The 26,427-nt window shown below is 45.9% G+C and overlaps 1 protein-coding gene across 1 annotated transcript in view; it reads right to left on the minus strand.

Moving 5' to 3' along the window:
* Nucleotides 1–26,427, minus strand: part of TBX4 (T-box transcription factor 4) — a 319,287-nt gene that overhangs the window by 97,918 nt on the left and 194,942 nt on the right. The window contains exons 4-5 of the mRNA XM_075334174.1: nt 23,320–23,439; nt 11,930–12,077 (exon numbers count right to left, since the gene is read on the minus strand). Of these exons, the coding sequence (XP_075190289.1) occupies nt 11,930–12,077; nt 23,320–23,439 (268 nt within the window). The remainder of the gene's footprint in view (nt 1–11,929; nt 12,078–23,319; nt 23,440–26,427) is intronic.

Below are 26,427 nucleotides of genomic sequence, written 5' to 3' on the forward strand. Positions count from 1 at the left end.
AGCTCCGCATGGTGGTGGGGCGGCAGCTCCGCACGGTGGTGGGGCGGCAGCTCCGCACGGTGGTGGGGCGGCAGCTCCGCACGGTGGTGGGGCAGTGGCGTCATTGTAGATTATAGGCATTTCTGAACAGATGAGTTTTCAGAGTCCGTTTGAAGTTTGCAAGTGTAGTAGATAGTCTGATGTGTTGAGGCAGTGAGTTCCAGGAGACTGGGGATGCTCGGGAGAAGTCTTGGAGTCGGTTGCATGAGGAGCGAATGAGAGAGGAGGAGAGAAGGAGATCTTGGGAGGACCGGAGGTTACGTTTTGGAGTGTAGCGAGAGATTAGTTCAGAGATATATGGAGGAGACAGATTATGGATAGCTTTGTAGGTCAGGGTTAGTAGTTTGAATTGGATACGATAGAAGATTGGGAGCCAGTGGAGGGTCTTGCAGAGAGGAGAAGCGGGGTGGTATTGAGGAGAGAGGTGGATCATTCGGGCAGCAGAATTAAGGATGGACTGGAGAGGGGCGAGTGTGTTAGCAGGGAGACCACAGAGGAGGATGTTGCAGTAGTCGATGCGGGAGATTATGAGGGCATGCACTAGCATTTTTGTAGATTGGGGATTGAGGAAAGGGCGGATTCTGGAGATATTTTTGAGTTGAAGACAACAGGAGGTGGTGAGGGATTGGATGTGCGGTATGAAGGACAGGGCAGAGTCAAAGGTCACTCCGAGGCACCGAACTTTGGGTGCTGGGGAGAGCGTGATGTTATTAATTGTAATGGATAGGTCAGGTGGAGAGTGTAGGGGAGATGGAGGAAAGATGATCAGTTCAGTTTTGGCCACGTTAAGCTTTAGAAAGCGAGAGGAAAAGAAGGAAGATATAGACTGTGTCTGTACAGAGTGATGAAGCTGACATGGCTCTCCCTGTGGATTACGTCGGACTAAGAATTGTTTTTATAATAAAAATGGAATCTCTAAGTGTTTTTTTTATTTTATTTCTAATTAATAAAAATTTCTGTGTTTTTTTTTTTACTGTTTACTAAAAATTCATGGTGGCCATGTCTAATTTTGCGTGACACCATGAATTTCGGGCTTAGTACCATCTGAGAATACAAAGCTGGTATTAACCCCTTTATTACCCAGCGTGCCACCGCATTAGGGCCACTGGACGAGTCGGGTAAAGCGCCTGGAAATGGCACTAAGAAACACTGCGCCATTTCCAGGGGTGGCTGCAAGCTGCAGAGAATCCCAACCCCGAGCTGCTTGGCTTTACCTTGGCTGGCAATCAAAGTACAGGGAAGCACTTGTTTTTTTTTTTTTTAAATACAATAAAAAAAATGCGTGGGCTCCCGCTGCATTTTCTATTGCTAAGGGTAGTCCAAGCAGCTATGGCAATGGAAAATCCAGGGAAGCCTTTTTTTTTTAAGTTTTTTTGCCCAAAAACTAAAAAAAAATTAAGTGCGATTTGCCATATTTTTATATGCTAGCCAAGTGCAGCAGACAGGTATGGGATGCCCCCAACCCCTAGCTGCCTATTTGTACCTGGCTGGGAACCAAAATTATAGGGAAGCCCTTTTTTTAATTATTTCATGAAGTTCATAAAATAATTTAAAAAACAAAACAACGTGGGCTTCGCCCAATTTTTGTGTCCAGCCAGGTACAACTAGGCAGCTGGGGATTGAATTCTACAGCACAGGATGGCCCAATTGTTCTGGGACCAACCCGCTGCGAATTGCAGTCGGCAGCCACCCCAGAAAATGGCGCGTTCATAGAAGCGCCATCTTCTGGCGCTGTATCCAACTCTTCCAGCGGCCGTTGTTCCGGGTGGCATGCTGGGTAATAAGGGGTTAATACCAGCTTTGTTTTACCAGCTCATATTAAGCCTGAGATTCTTAATGTCAGGCCAAGTTTGACCTAGCCATTAAGAATCTCCAATAAAGGGTTAAAAAAAACACACAGAAAAAAATACTTTATTAGAAACAAATACACCAACACACTTAGGGACTCCATGTTTATTACTCCCTCTCACCCCTCCACGATCCTGGTCTTCTGTCTTCTTCCACCAATCTAGCTCTGCTATATCAGACAGAACAGGGGAGGAAGAACGCGTCTGCTCCCCTGTGCTGTGTAATCACTCAATGAGTGAGCAGAGGCTGTGGGTTGGTAAGCGGTGACGTCACCGCTGCCACCGTTGTCATAGTAACCTGATGGGCGGGTTACTATAGCAACGGTGATCTCCGATCACCGGCTGTAGCAGCTAATCCCTGCATGTGGGCTGACTCTGTAAAGAGCGCCGAGCATGTGCCCGAACATCGCGCCGGTCCATGGCGCTCGCCGAGTATATCGAGTACTGAAATGCTTGGGTGAGCACCACGTACTGGCGAGATACATTGACAGGACCTAGCATGACGTCACAGCCATGTGACCCAGTTTGTAGCCAATGATATAATACAGCATTGACACATGACTGGTCGCATGCTTTGATGTCACGGAAGGTCCTTTTGTTACCGGGCGGCACAGTGATGATCGTACTCGGAAGCAGGAGTGGCAGGAGATAGAGTCTGCAGGATGCGTCGCGGGACCTGTAAGTATAATCATAATGTTTTTTAATAACTGTATTCTTTATTTTACAGCCCCCTGCCTCATCCCATAACTGTAAAGTCTAAAATCGGTGATCGGGACGCAAGATCGTGTTATCTCGATCCCGATCTTTACAAAATGATTGGGCGAGTATCCCCGATCCCGACCATTGGGGGGATCGCTCATCCCTACTCCCTTTCTGAATAGAACAGAAGTCAAGCATGTGCTCCTGTGCTCCATTCATTATCTATACTGTAGGTGTAAGAGAGTGGGCTGGGTTCTGCAACCCCCCAAAAGACGTCACTGTTGCTATCAGAGTGTATTTATATATATAGTGGTGTTAAGATGTTTAAATCCCCTGTAAGTGTCTGTTGGTGCAGTGCTGTCAGCCATCACTAGATGTCACCTGTCCTGGAATCCTTAGCTGGAAGAGGAGACTTAGGTCTCACTTATAGTGACAAGGCTGAGAGCGTTACCTAAAGAAGCCAGCCCACAGTGAAGGGGATATACTGTTGAGTATGGGCAGAGTAGAGTGTAGGAAGAGTTGGAGTGCAATGAGGAGTGTAGTGTAGAGAGAAGGGAAATGCATAAGTAATATGCAGGAGGAAGTGAGGGGGCCAGAGAATCCCCCCCATCAAGAGAACAGTTCAGACAGTGGCGGAGTCAGTGTTAACTGACGGTCACAGGCACTGTGGGTTAGACTCGAGGAGTGACCATGAAGAAGTAACATAGCCGTGCAGGATAGTCAAACTAAAGCTACAGCAAAACACATAGACCGTGTGGTTGTATATTCAGGGGACAGTGAAGTGTCAAAACCCCATCGTCTTTGGTAGCCGGTGTGAACTGGTCTGCAGCCGTAATTGAACAGATGTAGCAGGAAAAGGCACAGCCACAAAACTAGAAACGGAGGTGCACTTGTCGGTTTACAAACCGTATACATTCAAGTTAAACAAGGCACTATTCAGGGTTTATTTTGAATGAAAAATGTATTATCAAAAAAAAAATTTCTGTTGTGAACATGTGACGTTTCGGAATGGCCTTCATCAGACAACTCACATAAATGTAAATATTGGAGCAAATACACAAGCAGCAACGTGTATTGGTACTGTAAGTAAAAGCAGCATCTATAACTTATATAAAAGACCAAGGTCAGCAGGAAGATAGCAATATAGGCGGTTTAGACAATATTATGTCAAATAAGAGATGCACCTTGTAACAGGAGCCAGTGTCAGCTTGGAAAGGCGGTATAAAGCAGCGGTATCTACCGCTATGCAGCATCTGTGTAATTGAACAGATGGTCTGTACCACAATGCTAATGAGCTGTAAGAACCCGAGTGTGAAACCTGTTTCATGCAAACTGGAATGGTATTTAAAATATGTTACAAGTAAACTACAGGCAGTTTTTAACTCTTGTCGACTTGTATTTAATAGCCCTGAAAGAGGAACTGCACAGTGTAAATGAGACCAAGACGAACCGCTGTGACCAGGTAACACCTCCACACCCTGTTACATCTCGTGGCTCTCCTGAGGCAAGGACTGAGGCAGTCTCCCATTCCTTGCCTGCCACGAGCACTCCTGCTCAGCAGCACCGAAGGTCTGCCAGACTGCGCCGTGTGCAGGAGATACCTTCTCAGAGAGGCAGCAGAAGGGTGACACCTAGTGGTTCTCCTGTTACAAGGAGTGAAGCGGTCTCCCATTCCTGGCCTGCCGCAGACTCTCCTGCTCAGCGGCCCCGAAGGTCTGCGAGGCTGCGCAATGTGCAGAGGTTTACTGCTCAGGGAAGCAGTGAGATTCCCGTTATCTCTCCACATTGTGAGACCGAGGATCCCGCATCTATTTCCCAGAGGCAGGAGGGTGAGCATGTGCAATGCGTGGTGGGTCCTGATTCGCTCACTGACGTCACACGGCTTGATGACAAGGCTGGTGACGTGGTGAATCCTGACTGGCCAGGCTGGGACGTCGTGGACCCTGATTGGGTCAAGTCCGTCATCTCCGCCTCGCGCCCGCCCTCGGGTGGAGCTGCACCTCCTTAAAAGCCTCCCCTGCCATCATGGCGGCGCGCGACCATCCTTCTATGTTTGGATGTCTGGCAGCGTGCTGCCACGCCACTGCTCAGGCATTACTGTCTCTTGTGGGCTTGGCCCTTGCTGCTCCGGCAGTACCTCGTTTGCAGGCCGTGTTCCTGCCTTGCTGCTCCGGCAGTACCCCCGTCAACAGGCCGTGTTCCTGTCCCAGGTGAGCTCCTCAAGTCTCCATTGGACTCACCTGGTTATTGAAAGCACACGTGCGTGGGCACCTCTGTGCTACCCTCGTGCCATATTCTCGTGACTTCCACTGGCACACGTGCGTGGGCACCTCTGTGCTTTCCCGTGCAACAGGTACACCGAGCCGTGAGATCTGTGCCATACAACCCTCACGGGTTAGGGCAGATCGGTGTACATAGATCGTCTGTGACATTCCAGACGATCGCTAGCAGCAACCCGCTCACTCTTCACCCACCATAGCGGCGGTCCCTTACACCGCACAGTGGACCTTGACCGGCGGAAGCAGTCCATTTCCCATCTTGGCACGCTTCCCCGGGTCCCCCTCGTAACATTACGGTCGCGCCAAAGGTCTGGCTATGGCTGAAGAGCAGCAGCAGTTGCTGCGTTATGTGCAGCAGTTGGAGTCACGATTGGCAGCAGTGGAGCAGTCTTCCTCCGATAAGACTACTCTGACGACAGTCGCCACCCAGGCGGCTACCCAGGCTGTGCTATTGGGCGGAAGGTCTCCTTGCCTTGCGCTTCCAGAGCGCTTTAGCGGCAACAGCTCTGAGTGCTGTGGTTTTATAAACCAGGTTACCACCTACTTAGAGCTGTCCGCGACTCTTTACGCTACCGAGAAGGCGAAGGTAGCCTTCGTCCAGTCCCTGCTCACAGGGAGAGCGCTGAAGTGGTCTACGCCGTTGTGGGAGCGCGGAGATCGTGTGGTGAATAACTTAGCAGCTTATCTTGGGGCCATGAGAATGGTGTTCCTCGGGCCTCAAGTCACCCACGATTCCGCGCTGCGCCTCCTACGACTTCGGCAAGGGTCTGCTTCAGTCGGGGACTTTGCTGTACACTTTAGGACACTGGCCGCAGAGCTGGACTGGCCGGATAAGGTCCTTGTCCCTGTGTTTTGGGAGGGCCTGGCAGGGTTTGTCAAAGACGCACTGGCCACACGTGAGGTGCCTGCCACTTTAGAGTCCTTGATTCAGGTTGCCTCTCGCATAGACATCCGCCAGGCGGAGCGAAGGCTCGAGGTCTCTTCAGCACCCACGTCTTCTCGGCCTAAAAAGCGTCTGACTCCCGTCTTCCATCAGACAGGTCCCCCAGCCAGTCCTGTAGGCGACTCCGTGGAGTCAATGGAGGTGTCCAAGGTGGTCTCCTCTGCCCCAGGTTCTCGGTCTTGTGTCATCTGCTTTTCCTGTGGGCAGAGGGGACACATAGCTACCCTATGTCCCAAACCGTCGGGAAAAGACAGCGTCTAGTTTCTATCAGAGGGGGGACTCTAGACGCTACTTCTCCCTCTAGGTTGACTATCAGCGCCCAGTTGCAGTTCGGCACTACTCTCTTCTCTGCCCTGGCTTGCTTGGACTCAGGCGCTGAAGGCAATTTCATCTCGACCTCCCTGGCAACCCGATACTCAGTTCCCCTGGTTCTGTTGCCCAAGCCACTCAGGGTCCGGGTAGTCGACGGGTCCATACTACTCGATCCTATCACGCAGATCACCATCCCTCTCAGGATGGATGTACCACCGGGACACCATGAGCAGGTGTCCTTTCTGGTGCTTCCAGGGGGGACGGATGAGATCCTACTGGGCCTTCCCTGGTTGAGACAGCATGCTCCTATACTCAACTGGGCAACAGGGGAGATCTCATCCTGGGCAGGATCCTGTAGAGAGCACCTCGTGACTACCGAACCACCCGCTACCATTAGGTCGGTTGGGTCCTCAGGGAATACTGAGGGGCCGGGTTTACCGACACCTTATGAGGCCTACAGGGATGTCTTTTCCAAAAGGGCCGCAGATACTCTTCCTCCCCACCGGCCATATGATTGCCGAATAGACCTGAAGCCAGGCTCTGAGCCCCCTAGGGGCAGAGTGTATCCACTCTCTGCTCCAGAGACGGAGGCTATGTCCAAATATATTCAGGACAGCCTGGCGAAGGGGTTCATTCGCAAGTCTATTTCACCGGCTGGTGCAGAGTTCTTTTTTGTGCAGAAAAAGGAAGGGGATCTGCGCCCCTGTATCGATTACAGGGGATTAAATGCAATCACAATCAAGAACAAATACCCTTTGCCCCTCATTACTGAGCTATTTGATCGATTCCGCGGGGCAAAGGTCTTCACAAAGCTGGATCTACGCGGGGCGTATAATCTAGTGCGAGTCCGAAAGGGCGATGAGTGGAAGACCGCCTTTAACACCAGGGACGGTCACTACGAGTATCTAGTAATGCCCTTCGGACTCTGCAATGCCCCCGCCGTATTTCAAGACTTTGTGAATGACATTTTCCGGGATTTGTATCTTTCCGTGGTTGCATACCTGGATGACATTCTTATCTTCTCCCCCGATCTTACCACCCATCGGAGGGATGTCATCCGAGTACTTAAGAGGCTCCGCACCCATTCGTTATATGCTAAGCTGGAAAAGTGCGTTTTTGAACAGGAATCCTTGCCGTTCCTGGGGTACATAGTGTCCAGTCAGGGGTTAGCAATGGATCCGGGGAAGTTGGAGACAGTGATGAACTGGCCTGAGCCCCGCTCGCTGAAGGCTATCCAGCGATTCTTGGGGTTTATCAATTATTATCGCCAGTTCATTCCCAACTTCTCGACGGTGGCAGCACCCATCATTGCCCTTACCCGCAAGGGCGCTAATCCCAAAGCATGGACACGGGAAACGGTAGAGGCATTTCACACTCTCAAAACTCACTTCTCCAGAGCTCCCATCCTTCATCGTCCAGACATCTCCAAACCCTTCCTACTGGAGGTAGACGCCTCTTCGGTCGGTGCAGGTGCAGTCCTGTACCAGAAAAACGAACGAGGAAGGAAACATCCGTGTTTCTTTTTCTCTAAGACCTTTTCTCCGGCCGAGAGGAACTACTCCATAGGGGATAGGGAGTTACTGGCGATGAAACTAGCATTCCAGGAATGGCGGCATCTCCTGGAGGGTGCGAAGCATCCATTTGAGGTTTTTTCTAACCACAAAAACCTCACATACCTCCAGACAGCACAACGCCTGAACCCAAGGCAGGCCCGTTGGTCTTTATTCTTCTCCCGGTTCCGCTTTATTATCCGCCACCTGGCCGGTGAGAAGAACGTACGGGCCGATGCCTTGTCACGTTGTATGGTTGTGTTGGAGGAGGACCAGGAGGAGCCTCGTCTTATACTACCCCCGGACAGCTTGAGGATGGTCACTCCCACTTCTTTGGACCAGGTGCCACCTGGCAAAACCCTCGTTCCCCCTGAACTACGGAACGAGGTGCTATCGTGGGCCCATGCCTCCAAGGTCGGGGGTCACTTCGGGGTCAAAAGGACCAGAGACCTGGTGACCAGGCATTATTGGTGGCCGAGACTACCCCAGGACATACAGGAATATGTGGGAGCCTGTATGTCGTGTGCTCGGAATAAGCCGTCCCGGCAGAGACCGGCAGGTTTTCTTCACCCACTGCCAGTGCCGGATCGTCCCTGGGAAGTGGTGGGGATGGACTTCCTGGGAGATCTGCCCAAGTCAGCAGGGCACAGGGTCGTATGGGTCATCACGGACCACTTCTCTAAAATGGTCCACTTGGTACCTCTCCCACGACTCCCGACGTCACGTGCTCTCGCCACCTTGTTCATTCGGCATGTATTTAGGTTGCATGGCATGCCTGACAAGGTGGTGAGCGACCGGGGTCCCCAGTTCGCGTCTCGCTTCTGGAGAGAGCTCTGTAAGCTCCTGCAGATAGAGCTGAACATCTCCTCCGCATACCATCCCGAGACCAATGGACTAGTGGAGAGGACTAATCAGACCTTGGTAACTTACCTCCGCCATTTTATATCCGCGCACCACGACAACTGGGCTAACCTCCTTCCTTGGGCCGAATTTGCCATTAACAATTCGGTCCATGAATCCTCTGGCCAGACTCCGTTCCTACTCAATAACGGACAACATCCCAGAATCCCGGTTCCGATGCCCATTACGTCACCCGATACTAGAGTGGAGGATTGGGCGACCAAGGCCCGGGAGATCTGGGATGACACCCAAGAGGCTCTTAAAAGGGCTAAAGACCGGATGGTGACAACGGCTGATGTTCGCCGCCGCCCTGCACCATCCTTCGCCCCTGGTGACCTAGTATGGCTGTCCTCTAAGAATGTTAACCTACGGGTACAGGCAGCCAAATTCGCCCCTAGGTATCTGGGTCCGTTTAAAGTACTACAGCAGGTAAACCCAGTGGCATATCGACTCCAGCTCCCTCCACGCTGGGCTATAGCCAACACCTTTCACGTGTCCCTCCTGAAACCCGTACGACTTAATAAATTCTCGGGGTCCCTGCCGGCTCAAACCAACTCCCCGTCCGACGACCCTGAGGTGGCAAAACTTGTGGAGACAAAAGTCATACAGGGCAAGAGGTACTACCTCGTGGAGTGGGCCGGCCGTGGTCCGGAGCATAGATCCTGGGAGTTGGAGGATCATATCCGCGCCCCGGGTTTGATAGCGGCCTTCGAGCACGGACAGGGGGGGGGGCCTAGACGGGGGGGGGTAATGTTACATCTCGTGGCTCTCCTGAGGCAAGGACTGAGGCAGTCTCCCATTCCTTGCCTGCCACGAGCACTCCTGCTCAGCAGCGCCGAAGGTCTGCCAGACTGCGCCGTGTGCAGGAGATACCTTCTCAGAGAGGCAGCAGAAGGGTGACACCTAGTGGTTCTCCTGTTACAAGGAGTGAAGCGGTCTCCCATTCCTGGCCTGCCGCAGACTCTCCTGCTCAGCGGCCTCGAAGGTCTGCGAGGCTGCGCAATGTGCAGAGGTTTACTGCTCAGGGAAGCAGTGAGATTCCCGTTATCTCTCCACATTGTGAGACCGAGGATCCCGCCTCTATTTCCCAGAGGCAGGAGGGTGAGCATGTGCAATGCGTGGTGGGTCCTGATTCGCTCACTGGCGTCACACGGCTTGATGACAAGGCTGGTGACGTGGTGAATCCTGACTGGCCAGGCTGGGACGTCGTGGACCCTGATTGGGTCAAGTCCGTCATCTCCGCCTCGCGCCCGCCCTCGGGTGGAGCTGCACCTCCTTAAAAGCCTCCCCTGCCATCATGGCGGCGCGCGACCGTCCTTCTATGTTTGGATGTCTGGCAGCGTGCTGCCACGCCACTGCTCAGGCATTACTGTCTCTTGTGGGCTTGGCCCTTGCTGCTCCGGCAGTACCTCGTTTGCAGGCCGTGTTCCTGCCTTGCTGCTCCGGCAGTACCCCCGTCAACAGGCCGTGTTCCTGTCCCAGGTGAGCTCCTCAAGTCTCCATTGGACTCACCTGGTTATTGAAAGCACACGTGCGTGGGCACCTCTGTGCTACCCTCGTGCCATATTCTCGTGACTTCCACTGGCACATGTGCGTGGGCACCTCTGTGCTTCCCCGTGCAACAGGTACACCGAGCCGTGAGATCTGTGCCATACAACCCTCACGGGTTAGGGCAGATCGGTGTACATAGATCGTCTGTAACATTCCAGACGATCGCTAGCAGCAACCCGCTCACTCTTCACCCACCATAGCGGCGGTCCCTTACACCGCACAGTGGACCTTGACCGGCGGAAGCAGTCCATTTCCCATCTTGGCACGCTTCCCCGGGTCCCCCTCGTAACAACACCCACTTCACCATCCTTGTCTGTAGCAGGGCAGGCGAAGCAGTTAAACCCTCGCCCATGACTACCATACCTGGCCACGTTACATAGGTACCCACAGTACGACCTGCAACAATCAATAACTTAAAACCTATTCTATCTATAGGGAATAACTTTTATGCTTACTAAACACCATTTAAGTCTCCAGTTAATGTAACTACTTATGTCATCAAAATGACAAATGTTTTGTAGGAGGTATACCTTTATTGGCTAACCAGAAAAATTATATTTCCAAGATTTCAGAGCTCAGAGGCTCCTTCTTAAGACTGGATTACAAATGAATTACTGAGACAAAAGCACAAAATTTAAGAGATGTTATAACAGGACATTTGTGCAAGGCAAAGATGGTGTAATGCCTGCTTTGTAAGCCAGAAGAAGGAGCCTATGTGCTCTGAAACATTGCAAATATATTTTTTCTAGTTAGCCAATTACTATAGTATCACTCCTAGAATACTTTCGTCATTTTTGAGGCATAAGTATTTACAATGATTTTTCTGGCTAACACGGTGCGACAATATAAATTTGTATTTTATATGCAAAGTGTAAAAAAAATAAAAAGATATCTTTATGCATCATGGATTTCTGGTAAAGTATGCTGCATTTTTAAATATGCAGGAGAAACTGATTCATCCAGAGAAACATTTCCATTTTCCATATTAAAGCTTTGCCTGACAAAATGTTTAATTTATTTAGCAGTGCTCCATGTAGAACAGTCTTATAAGCAGTCACAATGTAAAATTGCATTATTTGTTCTCTTGCCTTTATACAGGCATCTTATTTTATCCAAGTAGAAAAAAGTCCAGCACATAAAAAAACTTGTTTATTTCAACATCGTAAAATATTTTTTTTCTGTTTTCACATATAGAGATACATTAAAAAATGTCTGGATAGTCCAGATTTATGCATTTCGAGGATAACCTCTTAGTCATAACCTGACTAAATCATCATTTATGACAAATATATAAAGGGACGTGGGTTTTTTTTTTCAACCAAGTCCCTTTATATATTTGTCTTAGATGATGATTTAGTCAGGTTATGACTAAGAGATTACCCTCGAAATGCGTAAATCTGGACTATCCTGACATTTTTTAATATATCTCTGTATGTGAAAACAGAAAAATTTTTTTTACGATGTTGAGATAAAAAACTAGTGTTTTTATGTGCTGGACTTACTACTTTTTTCTACTTGGATCCTTGAAGGTGATTGTCCGTGCACTGGGTACAGGTGAGCTGGTCCATTTTTGTTCTGTCTATCTTATCTTATCTCAAAGATATTTCATTTTTTTCTGACACAGTAAAAAACAGTATGTTCCGTAGTAAAGAGGAAGCAGCCAATGATAGTAATCAAGATTACATGGATAGCATAAACTTATTGCATTTAACAGACGGAGAAAAACGGCTATGTCCATTTTTATCAGATAAAGATTAAAAAACAAAACAAACATTATTTTTTACATTATCACATTTGTTGGAATCTTACATGGCCAAAAGGATCAAGATGGTTGTTGGTCAACTTTAGTTTTTGAAATGACACCAGTTGCCTCATCCAGTGGGCTCCAGTGGCCGGGGAGTCCGGATGAACATATAATCTTCCAGGCATTGCAGGCTCAGCTTTTCCAGCCACCATCCTGCAAATGAAATGTCAATATAGTGAATTAAAATGTTGCCAAGGTTAAACATAAGATTGTGTGAATATTTTTAGCATGTCATCTTCAGGGCTTTAACCCCTTCAGCCCCCGGGCACTTTCCGTTTTTGTTTTTTGCTCACCTTCTTCCGAGAGCCGTAACTTTTTTATTTTTCTGTAAATCTTGCCATATGAGGGCTTGTTTTTTGTGGGATGAGTTGTAATTTTAAATGAAATCATAAGTTTTACTATATAGTGTACTGAAAAACAGCAAAAAAATTCCAAGTGTGGAAAAACTGCAAAAAAAGTGTGATTGCACAATAGTTTTCGGGATGTTTTATTCACCGTGTTCACTATATGGTAAAATTGATGTGTGGGTGGGATGCCTGAGGTCAGTGCGAGTTTGTAGACACCAAACATGTATAGGTTTACTTGTATCTAAGAGGTTAAAAAAAATCACAAGCTTGTCCAATAAAAGTGGCGTACGTTTTGCGCCATTTTCTGAAACCCGTAGCGTTCTCATTTTTTATGATCTATGGCTCAGTGACAACTATTTTTTTGCGTCTCGAGCTGACATTTTTAATGGTACCATTTTTGCGCAGATGCTACGTTTTGATCGCCTGTTATTGCATTTTGCGTAAAACTTGCGATGACCAAAAAACGTAATTTTGGCGTTTGGAATTTCTTTGTCACTACGCCGTTTACCAATCAGATTACTTGATTTTATATTTTGATAGATTGGGCATTTCTGAAAGCAACGATACCAAATCAAATATGTGTATATTTATTTTTTTTTAACCCTTTAATTTTCAATGGGGTGAAAGGGGGTGATTTGAACGTTTAGGTTTTTTTTTTTTTTTTTTTTTTTTTTAAAAAACTTCTTTTTTACTTTTTTTTTATTTTACTAGTCCCCTTAGGGGACTATAGCGATCAGCAATCCGATCGCTCTGCCCTATCTACTGATCACAGCTATACAGCTGTAAACAGCAGATATGGTCACTTTCTGGTTCATTAGGCTCTGGGACGAGTGAAACTGAAAGTGACTCGTCATAGCTACAGGCATCATCACATGACCCTGTGCTACCATGGCAACCACCGAAAGTCACGTGATCACGCACGTGACTTCCGGTGGGGGCGGCGGTAAGTGAAAATCATGGCCGCATATACATCTCGCTGCCAGACTTTGGCAGCGAGATGTAAGGGGTTAAATGTTGCAAGTGGAAGCGATTCCACTCGTAACATGCAGGCACACATGTCAGTTGTTGAAAATATCTGATATGTGCGCGGATCGCCGCAACCTGCCTGCGGCTGGGGGCGGGGCTTAACGTCACACACTCCTTAACGGATAGCTCCGTCAAGGGTCGTGAAGGGGTTAAAGGGGATTCTCCCAGAAATAATTTTCATTCACAAAGTCAATAAAGGGTGTTTCTAACTGGTTTAAAGCAATTTACAATGTTTGTACCATAAAAAAGGGGTTTTCATCACTTTTTAATATTTACTGCTGCCTTAAGCTTCATTGCCCCTTTTAGCATGTTAGCACAACCCTGTGGGCATGTAAACATGCTATTCAATGCCCAGTGTCTATGGCACAGAGGCGCGCACCTGTCTCTACTGTCACCATCTTTGACACTGGGTTTAGGTTCAGAGTGCATGATCAGAAGTCCCGGCACTTCTGGTCATGCGCATTATAAAGCCGGCTGTACGCGTTCCGTCTTCAGAGAGGTCTAGTTTGCATTACCGGAAGTGCTGGGACTTCTGATTATGCGTACTGAGCCTAAACCCGGCATCAGAGGCGATGATAGCGGACACATGTACGCACATCTATGCCGATGACGCGGGGCATTGAATAGCATGTTAACACAGCTCTGTGGGTGTGTTAATATGCTAAGTGGGCAGACTAGTCAGGGGAAATAACGCCCTTGCGACTAGTCCCTGTGCTAATTTGTATCTCATAAAGGACCTTTAGAAATACTTTTTCTAAAGATCTCTATATGTATGTTACTATAGTCTGCGACAGTTATGCAGGGATTAGAAATATGCACCCAGAACTGCTTGTGGTTCTGGGTGCAAATTGAACCTGACAGGTTCCCTTTAAGTGTGCACTTCCAGTGGAAGCAATATGGGGAAAACTGGATTGTAGGGATCAGTGAAGCATTTTGCAGGACTCTGGACATCATTAAGGTACCGTCACACTAAGCAACATTGCTAGCAACATCGCTGCTGAGGCACAACTTGCTAGCGATATTGTTGTGTGTGACATCCAGCAACAACCTGGCCCCTGCTGTGAGGTTGCTGGTTGTTGCTGAATGTCCTGGACCATTTTTTAGTTGTTGCTCTCCCGCTGTGACGCGCACATTGCTGTGTGTGACAGCGAGAGAGCAACAACTAAATGTGCAGGCAGCAGGGAGCCGGCTTCTGCAGACACTGGTAACCAATGTAAATATCGGGCAACCAAGAAGCCCTTTCCTTGGTTACCAGATATTTACCTTTGTTACCAGCGTCCGCCGCTCTCAGCTGTCAGTGCCGGCTCCCTGTTCCCTGCACACGTAGCTGGAGTACACATCCAATTAACCCGATGTGTACTGTGGCTAGGAGTGCAGGGAACAGGGAGCCAGCACTGGCAGTGTGAGAGCGGCGGACGCTGGTAACGAAGGTAAATATCGGGTAACCGAGGGAAGGGCTTCTTGGTTACCCGATGTTTACCGTGGTTACCAGCGTCCGCAGAAGCCGGCTCCCTGCTGCCTGCACACGTAGCAGAGTACACATCGGGTAATTAACCCGATGTGTACTGTGGCTAGGTGTGCAGGGAGCCAGCGCTAAGTGGTGCGCGCTGGTAACCAAGGTAAATATCGGGTTGGTTACCCGATATTTACCTTAGTTACCAAGCGCAGCATGCTTCCACGTGTAGTGACGCTCCAGCGATCCCTGCCAGGTCAGGTTGCTGGTGGGATCGCTGGAGCGTTGCTTAATGTGACATCTCACCAGCGACCTCCTAGCAACTTACCAGCGATCCCTATCAGGTTGTATAGTTGTTGGGATCGCTGGTAAGTTGTTTAGTGTGACTGGGCCTATAGTCTGGGACACCAGATGAAAGACCTTCAAATTTTCTCCTAGTTGCTGGAATTCCCTATTCTCTTTTGATTACACTGTTCTACATATTTTCAAAAGTTGTCAGGTTGAGTAATGAAATTATCCATTTGTTAATGATTTTGACATTCTGAATTTACATCTGACAATGAACATTTTTAGTTTCTTGATATCAAAGAATTTTCCTTTTAATGTTTCATATAATTAGTGCATAAAAATGTCATTACTTTGAAACATTATGTTTGCAAACATAAAGATGCAATTACTATTTCTCTCCGGAAAATGCAAATAAATGTATATAATTTATACAATTTGATTTTCTGGACTTTATTTTTTATATTCTATCTCTCACTGTTAAAATTAACCTACCTTTAAAATTATAGACTGTTCATGTCTCAGCAAGGGATCAAAGACTTATTTCCCCCACTGTATAAAAAGATATTCAATATGCTAAGAAACTAAGCTAAGAAATCCTAAAACTGTATACCTTACACAGAAAGCAAGTGATACAACTGTAATTAGGATTACATCATCGGAGATAAGTTGGCGGTTTTTGATTGGTTACTCAAAGATGATAGAATACTGAAGGCTCAATAGACTAAATAGATGGTGTAATAGACCAGCTACAAACAATGCAATATTGATAATGAAATATTAAAGATGCAATTTTTCTATAAATCTGCATGAAAGGTGTCATCAGTAATTACAACCTCCTTTGGTTCTTGAAAATTAGAGACAATCAGCATATTTAAGCCTCATTAGTTTTCAGCACTACAAAATTAGTTGGTTTCAACTGTTTTTGTCTCAATACCAATTTGACTGTAGAACTGTGTTAATAGTCCTATCACAATATCACAGTTATGGCATAACATAAAAAGGGTGTTGCTTATGCTATACTGGTTTACAGTGTCAACCTGAACATAGTAATGTAAATGTAGTATATAGCTATGCAGCTGGCCATGCATATTTGGTAACTGACATTTGATTGACAATTATCTCTCCTAACCATACCATCAGTGGTGGAACTAGAGTCTGATGGGCTACGGTACAAAATTTGGACCTGGGCCCCTCCCATAAATGTTAGTCAGATGTATGGGCCCTTGTTGTATTATAAATCCTTTAAAGACATATGAGTCGCCCCCCCTCTGCCTTCATTATGTAGTGTCTCCCATTTTGAACTAATGTCCCCCATCCTGGGCCCCTTTTTGGTAAATATGTCCCTCATATAATACAGCCACTGGTATGGTATATCATTATGAAATCCTGAAATACAGCAATAATACCTAAAATATAACTTTTATTAATTCCTCTAAAAATAGGGAAGGATCACCTTGCCTATGCATACAATTAAAATAGATGCAGGGAATAAACCACCTGCTGGAATTCTCCCAGCTTCAAGGGGAAACCAGCAGACCCTGTGAGGTAGCAGATACACCTTAAATACAGTTGGTGTTATAGCGATATGAACACTGGTACACTAGGCGGTTACGCCCGTCATTAAAATCGTTGGTTTTTCTGATTATCCCCTTTGGGTGATGTATGGCTAATGCCCATCACCCTTATCTTTATATGTTAGGGTTAGTCCATTCATGGACCTAGCACATGCGCACTGGTGTGTTGCATATTGCGCTATTCCTACCTAAGAAAAGAAGGTGGCGGACCGCTGGGCGTCTTGCACGCCCATCCTCGTGTCATCATACTGACACGGGGAGCGCGCCGGAAGGTTCTGATGACCACTTCCTGTGAGACGCAATAGCGTTTCATGGATGCGTTCCACCGGGCGGAAGTGGTGGGCGCGGTAACGGAAGTGATGTCAGACGCCGGGCGGCAGAGTGATCATTTAAAAATATTGTGCTTCTAAACGGCGGTGCATGGCATACAGGACTAACGCCGTGACCGCCTGGTGAGTCACTCTGCCTTTTTCTTCTATGGTTCCTTGCATATGGAGGGAGGATTGTGTTTGGAGGGCTGTAACTAAAACCCTCTTATTTCATTATAGATAACCCAGTTTAGGTCTACTCCTTTAAGCTCCCCTGATGAATGATATACAGGAAACGCGTCGGGAGGAGGAGAGTCTGGGAGAGGAGAAGTGGGTCCATTCATAAGGGGTCCTAGACCGTTTTGATGAAGGTCTTTTTGGATTACGCCGAATATGATGGCACACTGACACTCTAGGAAACAAGACACCAGGATTTGGGTGAGATTGTTCCCTGATAGAGAGTATCAGGTTAACCTATGGTGATTGTATCCCTGGTTATTGTTTTCCAGTATCAACCGGTTGTGAAATAATCACTAATCACACTGGTAGCTGGGGTCTAAATAGGACTTCTTGCTATTATTTTACTGGTGGTTAATAATCTGATGGATGACGCTGCTGTTAATAATATCTACAGAGTGTGAATAAGCAGCTGTGTTACATAAACTACACATCCGGTTGTTTAGTTCATATCGCTATAACACCAACTGTATTTAAGGTGTATCTGCTACCTCACAGGGTCTGCTGGTTTCCCCTTGAAGCTGGGAGAATTCCAGCAGGTGGTTTATTCCCTGCATCTATTTTAATTTTATGCATAGGCAAGGTGATCCTTCCCTATTTTTAGAGGAATTAATAAAAGTTAGATTTTAAATATGTCCCTCACCCTATTAAATATGACCCCCATCTTTGTAAATATGTCTTCCATCCTAGGCACCATCTGGGTAAATATGTCCCCCATTCTGGTATATACAGTTAGGTCCAGAAATATTTGGACAGTGACACAATTTTCGCGAGTTGGGCTCTGCATGCCACCACATTGGATTTGAAATGAAACCTCTACAACAGAATTCAAGTGCAGATTGTAACGTTTAATTTGAAGGTTTGAACAAAAATATCTGATAGAAATTGTAGGAATTGTACACATTTCTTTACAAACACTCCCCATTTTAGGAGGTCAAAAGTAATTGGACAAAGAAACCAAACCCCAAAAAAAAATTTTTGTTTCAATATTTTGTTGCGAATCCTTTGGAGGCAATCACTGCCTTAAGTCTAGAACCCATGGACATCACCAAACGCTGGGTTTCCTCCTTCTTAATGCTTTGCCAGGCCTTTACAGCCGCAGCCTTCAGGTCTTGCTTGTTTGTGGGTATTTCCGTCTTAAGTCTGGATTTGAGCAAGTGAAATGCATGCTCAATTGGGTTAAGATCTGGTGATTGACTTGGCCATTGCAGAATGTTCCACTTTTTTGCACTCATTAACTCCTGGGTAGCTTTGGCTGTATGCTTGGGGTCATTGTCCATCTGTACTATGAAGCGCCGTCCGATCAACTTTGCGGCATTTGGCTGAATCTGGGCTGAAAGTATATCCCGGTACACTTCAGAATTCATCCGGCTACTCTTGTCTGCTGTTATGTCATCAATAAACACAAGTGACCCAGTGCCATTGAAAGCCATGCATGCCCATGCCATCACGTTGCCTCCACCATGTTTTACAGAGGATGTGGTGTGCCTTGGATCATGTGCCGTTCCCTTTCTTCTCCAAACTTTTTTCTTCCCATCATTCTGGTACAGGTTGATCTTGGTCTCATCTGTCCATAGAATACTTTTCCAGAACTGAGCTGGCTTCATGAGGTGTTTTTCAGCAAATTTAACTCTGGCCTGTCTATTTTTGGAATTGATGAATGGTTTGCATCTAGATGTGAACCCTTTGTATTTACTTTCATGGAGTCTTCTCTTTACTGTTGACTTAGAGGCAGATACACCTACTTCACTGAGAGTGTTCTGGACTTCAGTTGATGTTGTGAATGGGTTCTTCTTCACCAAAGAAAGTATGCGGCGATCATCCACCACTGTTGTCATCCGTGGACGCCCAGGCCTTTTTGAGTTCCCAAGCTCACCAGTCAATTCCTTTTTTCTCAGAATGTACCTGACTGTTGATTTTGCTACTCCAAGCATGTCTGCTATCTCTCTGATGGATTTTTTCTTTTTTTTCAGCCTCAGGATGTTCTGCTTCACCTCAATTGAGAGTTCCTTAGACCGCATGTTGTCTGGTCACAGCAACAGCTTCCAAATGCAAAACCACACACCTGTAATCAACCCCAGACCTTTTAACTACTTCATTGATTACAGGTTAACCAGGGAGACGCCTTCAGAGTTAATTGCAGCCCTTAGAGTCCCTTGTCCAATTACTTTTGGTTCCTTGAAAAAGAGGAGGCTATGCATTACAGAGCTATGATTCCTAAACCCTTTCTCCGATTTGGATGTGAAAACTCTCATATTGCAGCTGGGAGTGTGCACTTTCAGCCCATATTATATATATAATTGTATTTCTGAACATGTTTTTGTAAACAGCTAAAATAACAAAACTTGTGTCACTGTCCAAATATTTCTGGACCTAACTGTATGTATCCCCATCCTAGGCCACATCCTGGAAAATACGTACCCATTCTGGAATATACAGTTAGGTCCAGAAATATTTGGACAGTGACACAATTTTCGCGAGTTGGGCTCTGTATGCCACCACATTGGATTTGAAATGAAACCTCTACAACAGAATTCAAGTGCAGATTGTAACGTTTAATTTGAAGGTTTGAACAAAAATATCTGATAGAAATTGTAGGAATTGTACACAGTTCTTTACAAACACTCCACATTTTAGGAGGTCAAAAGTAATTGGACAAATAAACCAAACCCAAACAAAATATTTTTATTTTCAATATTTTGTTGCGAATCCTTTGGAGGCAATCACTGCCTTAAGTCTGGAACCCATGGACATCACCAAACGCTGGGTTTCCTCCTTCTTAATGCTTTGCCAGGCCTTTACAGCCACAGCCTTCAGGTCTTGCTTGTTTGTGGGTCTTTCCGTCTTAAGTCTGGATTTGAGCAAGTGAAATGCATGCTCAATTGGGTTAAGATCTGGTGATTGACTTGGCCATTGCAGAATGTTCCACTTTTTTGCACTCATGAACTCCTGGGTAGCTTTGGCTGTATGCTTGGGGTCATTGTCCATCTGTACTATGAAGCGCCGTCCGATCAACTTTGCGGCATTTGGCTGAATCTGGGCTGAAAGTATATCCTGGTACACTTCAGAATTCATCCGGCTACTCTTGTCTGCTGTTATGTCATCAATAAACACAAGTGACCCAGTGCCATTGAAAGCCATGCATGCCCATGCCATCACGTTGCCTCCACCATGTTTTACAGAGGATGTGGTGTGCCTTGGATCATGTGCCGTTCCCTTTCTTCTCCAAACTTTTTTCTTCCCATCATTCTGGTACAGGTTGATCTTTGTCTCATCTGTCCATAGAATACTTTTCCAGAACTGAGCTGGCTTCATGAGGTGTTTTTCAGCAAATTTAACTCTGGCCTGTCTATTTTTGGAATTGATGAATGGTTTGCATCTAGATGTGAACCCTTTGTATTTACTTTCATGGAGTCTTCTCTTTACTGTTGACTTAGAGACAGATACACCTACTTCACTGAGAGTGTTCTGGACTTCAGTGGATGTTGTGAACAGGTTCTTCTTCACCAAAGAAAGTATGCGGCGATCATCCACCACTGTTGTCATCCGTGGACGCCCAGACCTTTTTGAGTTCCCAAGCTCACCAGTCAATTCCTTTTTTTCTCAGAGTGTACCCGACTGTTGATTTTGCTACTCCAAGCATGTCTGCTATCTCTCTGATGGATTTTTTCTTTTTTTTCAGCCTCAGGATGTTCTGCTTCACCTCAATTGAGAGTTCCTTAGACCGCATGTTGTCTGGTCACAGCAACAGCTTCCAAATGCAAAACTACACACCTGTAATCAACCCCAGACCTTTTAACTACTTCATTGATTACAGGTTAACGAGGGAGACGCCTTCAGAGTTAATTGCAGCCCTTAGAGTCCCTTGTCCAATTACTTTTGGTTCCTTGAAAAAGAGGAGGCTATGCATTACAGAGCTATGATTCCTAAACCCTTTCTACGATTTGGATGTGAAAACTCTCATATTGCAGCTGGGAGTGTGCACTTTCAGCCCATATTATATATATAATTGTATTTCTGAATATGTTTTTGTAAACAGCTAAAATAACAAAACTTGTGTCACTGTCCAAATATTTCTGGCCCTGACTGTATGTCCTCATCCTGGTATATATGTTCAACATCCTAATATATGTCTTCATCCTTATATACATCCCTATCCTAGTGTATATGTCCCCATCCTGGTGTGTATTCCTCATCCTGGTGTATGTCTATGTATGTCCTTATCCTGGGTTACTTCCTGGTATATACAGTAGCCATTCTGTCTCCTGTGCATAAAAAAACCCATTTTACTCACATTTCCCGGTTCCTTCCTAGCGCAGCGTTCTCCTCTGTAGTCGGCGCAGTGGCCAGCAGCTGACATTGGCATGCCTGCTATGGCGACACGTGAGCTTACTTTCATGCATGCCGAGTCACGGGCATGTCAACATCAGCTGCAGGCCACTGTTTAGTTGAAAGCATGTACTGTAGCGCAGGAAGCCGACGGTTTGATGTGCCAAAACATATTTTAGCTGGATGTGCGTCCTTAGATGCACATCCAGTTGAAGTAGGTGCTGGGGTTGGCGTGCCCCCCTATACCCTCGGACCCTGTTGTGGTCGCAGAGGTTATGCCACTGTGTACCATACACAAACATGCTTGTGGTCCGTATGTAGAAATGGAAAATGATGGCAATCTAATATCTAGGGAAATCAAGAATGTTTTTTTTTCCTATCTAAACTTGTTTTCCTTACACTCCAGGTAGGTGTAGTTAAAGATGTCATCTTTCACATATTGGATTAACATGTGCATACAACTTAAGGGTACTTTAAACGCTGCACTTTAAATGTGCACAACATCGCTGACACCTGTCACACGGACTTACCTTCCCTGCGACTCTCTGGCCGGCGATCCGCCTCCTTTCTAAGGGGACGGTTCGTGCGGCATCACAGTGACGTCACACGGCAGCCGTCCAATAGCAGAGGAGGGGCGGAGAAGAGAGGCCGGAACATGCCGCCCACCTGCTTCCTTCCTCATTGCCGGTGGACGCAGGTAAGGAGATATTCGTCGTTCCTGCGGTGTCACACATAGCGATGTGTGCTGCCGCAGGAACGACGAACAACATCGTACCTGTAGCAGCAATGATAGTAAGGAAATGAATGACGTGTCAACGAGCAACGGTTTTTCACGTTTTTGTTCTCGTTGATCGTCGCTCATTGGTGTCACACGCTGCGATGTCGCTAACAGCGCCGGATGTGCACCACTAACGATGTGACCCCGACGATATATTATTAGCGATGTCGCAGCGTGTAAGCACCCTTTACTGTTGCATGTCTGTACCTTATGAAAACTAAAGGGTGCTTTACACGCTGCGACATCGCTAACGATATATCGTCTGGGTCACGGTGTTTGTGACACACATCCGGCGTCGTTAAAAACGTCACAGTGTGTGATCGGCTGGAGCGACCTAAAACAATCGCAAAAAATACAAAAATCGTTTGTTTTGGAGAGGTAATTTAATTACAAAAAAAGCGTTGTCCGGTAAGTAACGATGTTGTTCCTTATTCCTGCGGCATCACACATCACTATGTGTGACACCCCAGGAGCGACAAACACCTCCTTACCTCCGTCCCACCGGCAATGAGGAAGGAAGGAGATGGGCGGGATGTTCGGCCCGCTTTTATTTTCACTATTTGCAGATCAGACTTGGCTATCTAAGTCAATGGGGATGCTTTCCATTTGCTTCTGTTTTGCCTCCATGTTTCACTTATCTGTTGTTTAGCGATTAATTTGAATAGAATTTTAACTAAATAAATTCAAGTGGTCTTTTTATTGGCTTAGATATAAAAAGTAACACATCTCTTTAGTGGAAAAAAAAAAGAAAACTGATGTCACACATACACAACTAATAAAATACTACAATGATGACATTTGAGAAAAAAATGATCCATTTGTCATAGATGGTAAATTTCACTTGGATGTGTGAATGTAAGCCTTAGGGACCTTTTACTTCAATAACGAGTTTTCCAAAGGTGGATGGTTCATTTCAGCAATTATTACAAGCAAAAAGATTCTGAAAGCAAAGTTAATATGTATTTTTTAGTATTCATGTAATATATTTATTGTTACAAAATTAAGTTAAAAATGAATTTGATCTTCATTAACAGTTTATGAACATAAGCTCTCACCATTTGTTATCACAAAACTTGTATCGATGATCATCAGCTGGAACAATGTCTATGAGGAGAATATATTTTGTCTTGGGGTTCATCCCAGTGACTTTCACTTTATAGCTTGGGAACATTCTCCTATAAAGAAATTAAAAACTTACTATCAGTAAATGCACACCATTGATAAAGAGAAACACACATATAGTTACCAATGCGATGTTTATGAATGTTGTAACCATATGCCACTGATTTGTGAACATTTTCTCCTAATTTTCTGAACAGTTACTTCTATGAGATATTGAGTGATATACTTAATGGTGCCCGGCACGTGTACACCTTGACAGAGCATGATGCATAAAAATGTGTGTCCAAAAGCAGCTACGCTATTCTGTGTGACACCCAACACACTTGTTTTTTTAGACACAACTCTTTATTTGTGGATGATTACGACAATTAGGACTGTGGGTAATTTAGACTTTAAGCAACTGTTCTAGAATCCCTATGTACTTGGAGTATAGAAAATTATAGTCTTTGAATGTCATCCCAATACCATAGAACTTTCCAGGCAATGTCAGCTGTCTTACATTAATTATTGTGAATGCATTCTACAATACATTTTGTAAAGTATTGGTCTGCTATTGTTTCCTTACTGAGTTTCGGAACACCCTAATGATCAGCTGTAACTTGGGGGGAAAACCTGGTAGTTTATGTTCAATTTCCCAGGATTGCCACCAAAAGGAGGATGTAGCATTACAGAGTATCCATACAAATGATAGGATTATTTGGTAATGTTGTCCAGTACACAGAACAAAATCCTTCGCACTCTGTTGCTTCGGCCACTTTATGCTGAGTGAATGCATGCCATCACATAGATAATTTGATGCTCTTCAGGCATGTCTCATGCAAATTAGCCATGTGGTGGTGCCAGGGCCGTGCTGGGCCAGTCCTCAGCAGCTGTTCAGGACCACTTTTGTAAAACCAGAGAGAGATTTATTTACAATAAATCACTCTCTGGTTTTACCTGGATTGTCTTTATGCACGGCAAAGTGACATTGAACCCTTTTATCGCCTCTTCATCTCTGACTACACTTGGGGCTGCAGCATCTATGCTTTCATGCTGTAATAGCTGGCTATGACTCGCACAACCCCTCAAGGTGAACAGTACCGGTACTCGCCTTCTTGTCTTTACTTGGATAAAACCCTATTTGCACTCCTTGTCTTCCAGCTTTTTGTATTTGTGTTACATTGCTGTGCATATAACTTTTTATATTTGTTTTACTAGTGGTTGAGTAAATACAGCAATTTTTTTTAATAAGATCATTTTACTTTATGAGTTGTTACAATTCCAGCCAAGTATGTATTTTATGGGAACTTATTAAAAAATGTTAAGAATTTTTAATAAAAATAAGGTTACTTATTTATTATTTGGGGTAAAACTTTTTTCCTTTTTAAATTTAATTTGTCTATTTTGTCCTGCAGTGGAGACTCAACATAACAATTTGATTAATTTTGTAAGACTTTGGTATTTCAAATTTATATAGGTAATTAACCTGTCTCCATTGTTGGCACTGTCTAAGGAATTGATACAATGACAGTGGGAGCCAGTGGCAAGATTTGGACTTATGCCCCCCTGCCTATTGGTCAGATGTTTGGGCCCTTCTAGCTTTCTAAATCCTATAAAGACATATGTGTTGCCCCCATCATCCTTCCTTATGTAGTAATTTCCCCATCTTGTAATAATGTTCCTCATCCTGGGACCCTTGCAGGTATATATGTCCCCTATATTAGTATATATGCCCCCATACTGATATATTTGTCCACCATCCTGGTTTACATTGCCCCCATCCTGGGCCCCCACCTGTAATATAGATCCACTATTCTGGAATATAAGTCCCCCATCCTAGTATCCCTGTTTCCCTTAAAATAAGCCCTCCCTCAAAAATTAGTCCTTGCATGATTCTTCAGGATTTTAGGAGTATGCTTGAAATATAAACCCTAATGCAAAAATAAGCCCTAATTACAGTTCAGTAAAAAAAGTGTCCAGGCAGCTAGTGCAATACAGGTAAAAAATAAATAAACAGACATCCTTTAAAAAAGAGCAGATACCCCAAAAGAATCAGAGACAATAGATCCGACAATAATAAGGGTTGGCTAGTGCCAGACTCTCACAGATCAGGTAGTACCCCTGGGATCACTCCACCCCTGAAAGTTGTGGCTGCTTCTGGTCACCAGGAGGAGTCAACCAGTACATATGACTGTGTGACGCCCTGGCCTATCAGGTCGTTACAGGGTATTGTGCAATCTGCCCTTCTGCACAGTATCCATCTCCTTCTTGATTACGGGTCCCTGACCTTTGGTGTTGCTAAGAACAAGCTAATCAAAACCCTAGAAACACTCTGCACCACACCCACCAGACACACCAGTGGCTAGCCTGAAGGGAATAAGGTTGGCCACTTGGGGGGTTGGTTGAAGGGGAGGTCAGGAGTGTCAGGAGTAGTTCAGTTAAGCAGTGACTCTCGAGAGGAGAAGTCAGGAGCGGGGATCCTTGAGACTACTAGGTGGCAGACATTGGTCTGGGTCTGGTAGAAGCTGGACCCCAGTCGTAGGGGATCATGACAAGGGGCACGGACTGTCAAGGAGGACAGCCGGCGGTCTTGTGCCATCACCGGGCAGGGGCCAGGGCACGACGGAGTACGTGGATCCTAGGCCAGGAAGTAGCTTCAGGCGTCCTGGTAATTTACCCGACGAGGATGGAGCCTTCAAGATCCGTTCTCCACCTGCTTCAAAATCGGTGTACTAGCGCAACGAAGGGGATAGGACTTTCCCACTACATAGTCCAGAAAATCCCAAGCATGAACCCTGAAAGCAAGCTCACCCAGTTAGCCACACTGGTGAGTGGGACCCAATAGTTCTATGCTAGAGGGACCAGTTAGAAGTAAGGTGCCTTGGAAAAGGCCACAGGCTAACAAGCAATACCAACGGGCATGGGATCCAGGCGTGCTCCCTCCCTGCTGTAGCGGTACTAAGAACTTTGGTTTACCACAGTTGTCGGTGTTAGCGTTATTGGACTGAGTGAGTACTAAAGTGGTCCCTGACCGTCCCAACGGCACCTCTCCGACACCATCA

Source organism: Anomaloglossus baeobatrachus, chromosome 2, assembly GCF_048569485.1.
Source record: "Anomaloglossus baeobatrachus isolate aAnoBae1 chromosome 2, aAnoBae1.hap1, whole genome shotgun sequence".
NCBI lineage: Eukaryota > Metazoa > Chordata > Amphibia > Anura > Aromobatidae > Anomaloglossus > Anomaloglossus baeobatrachus.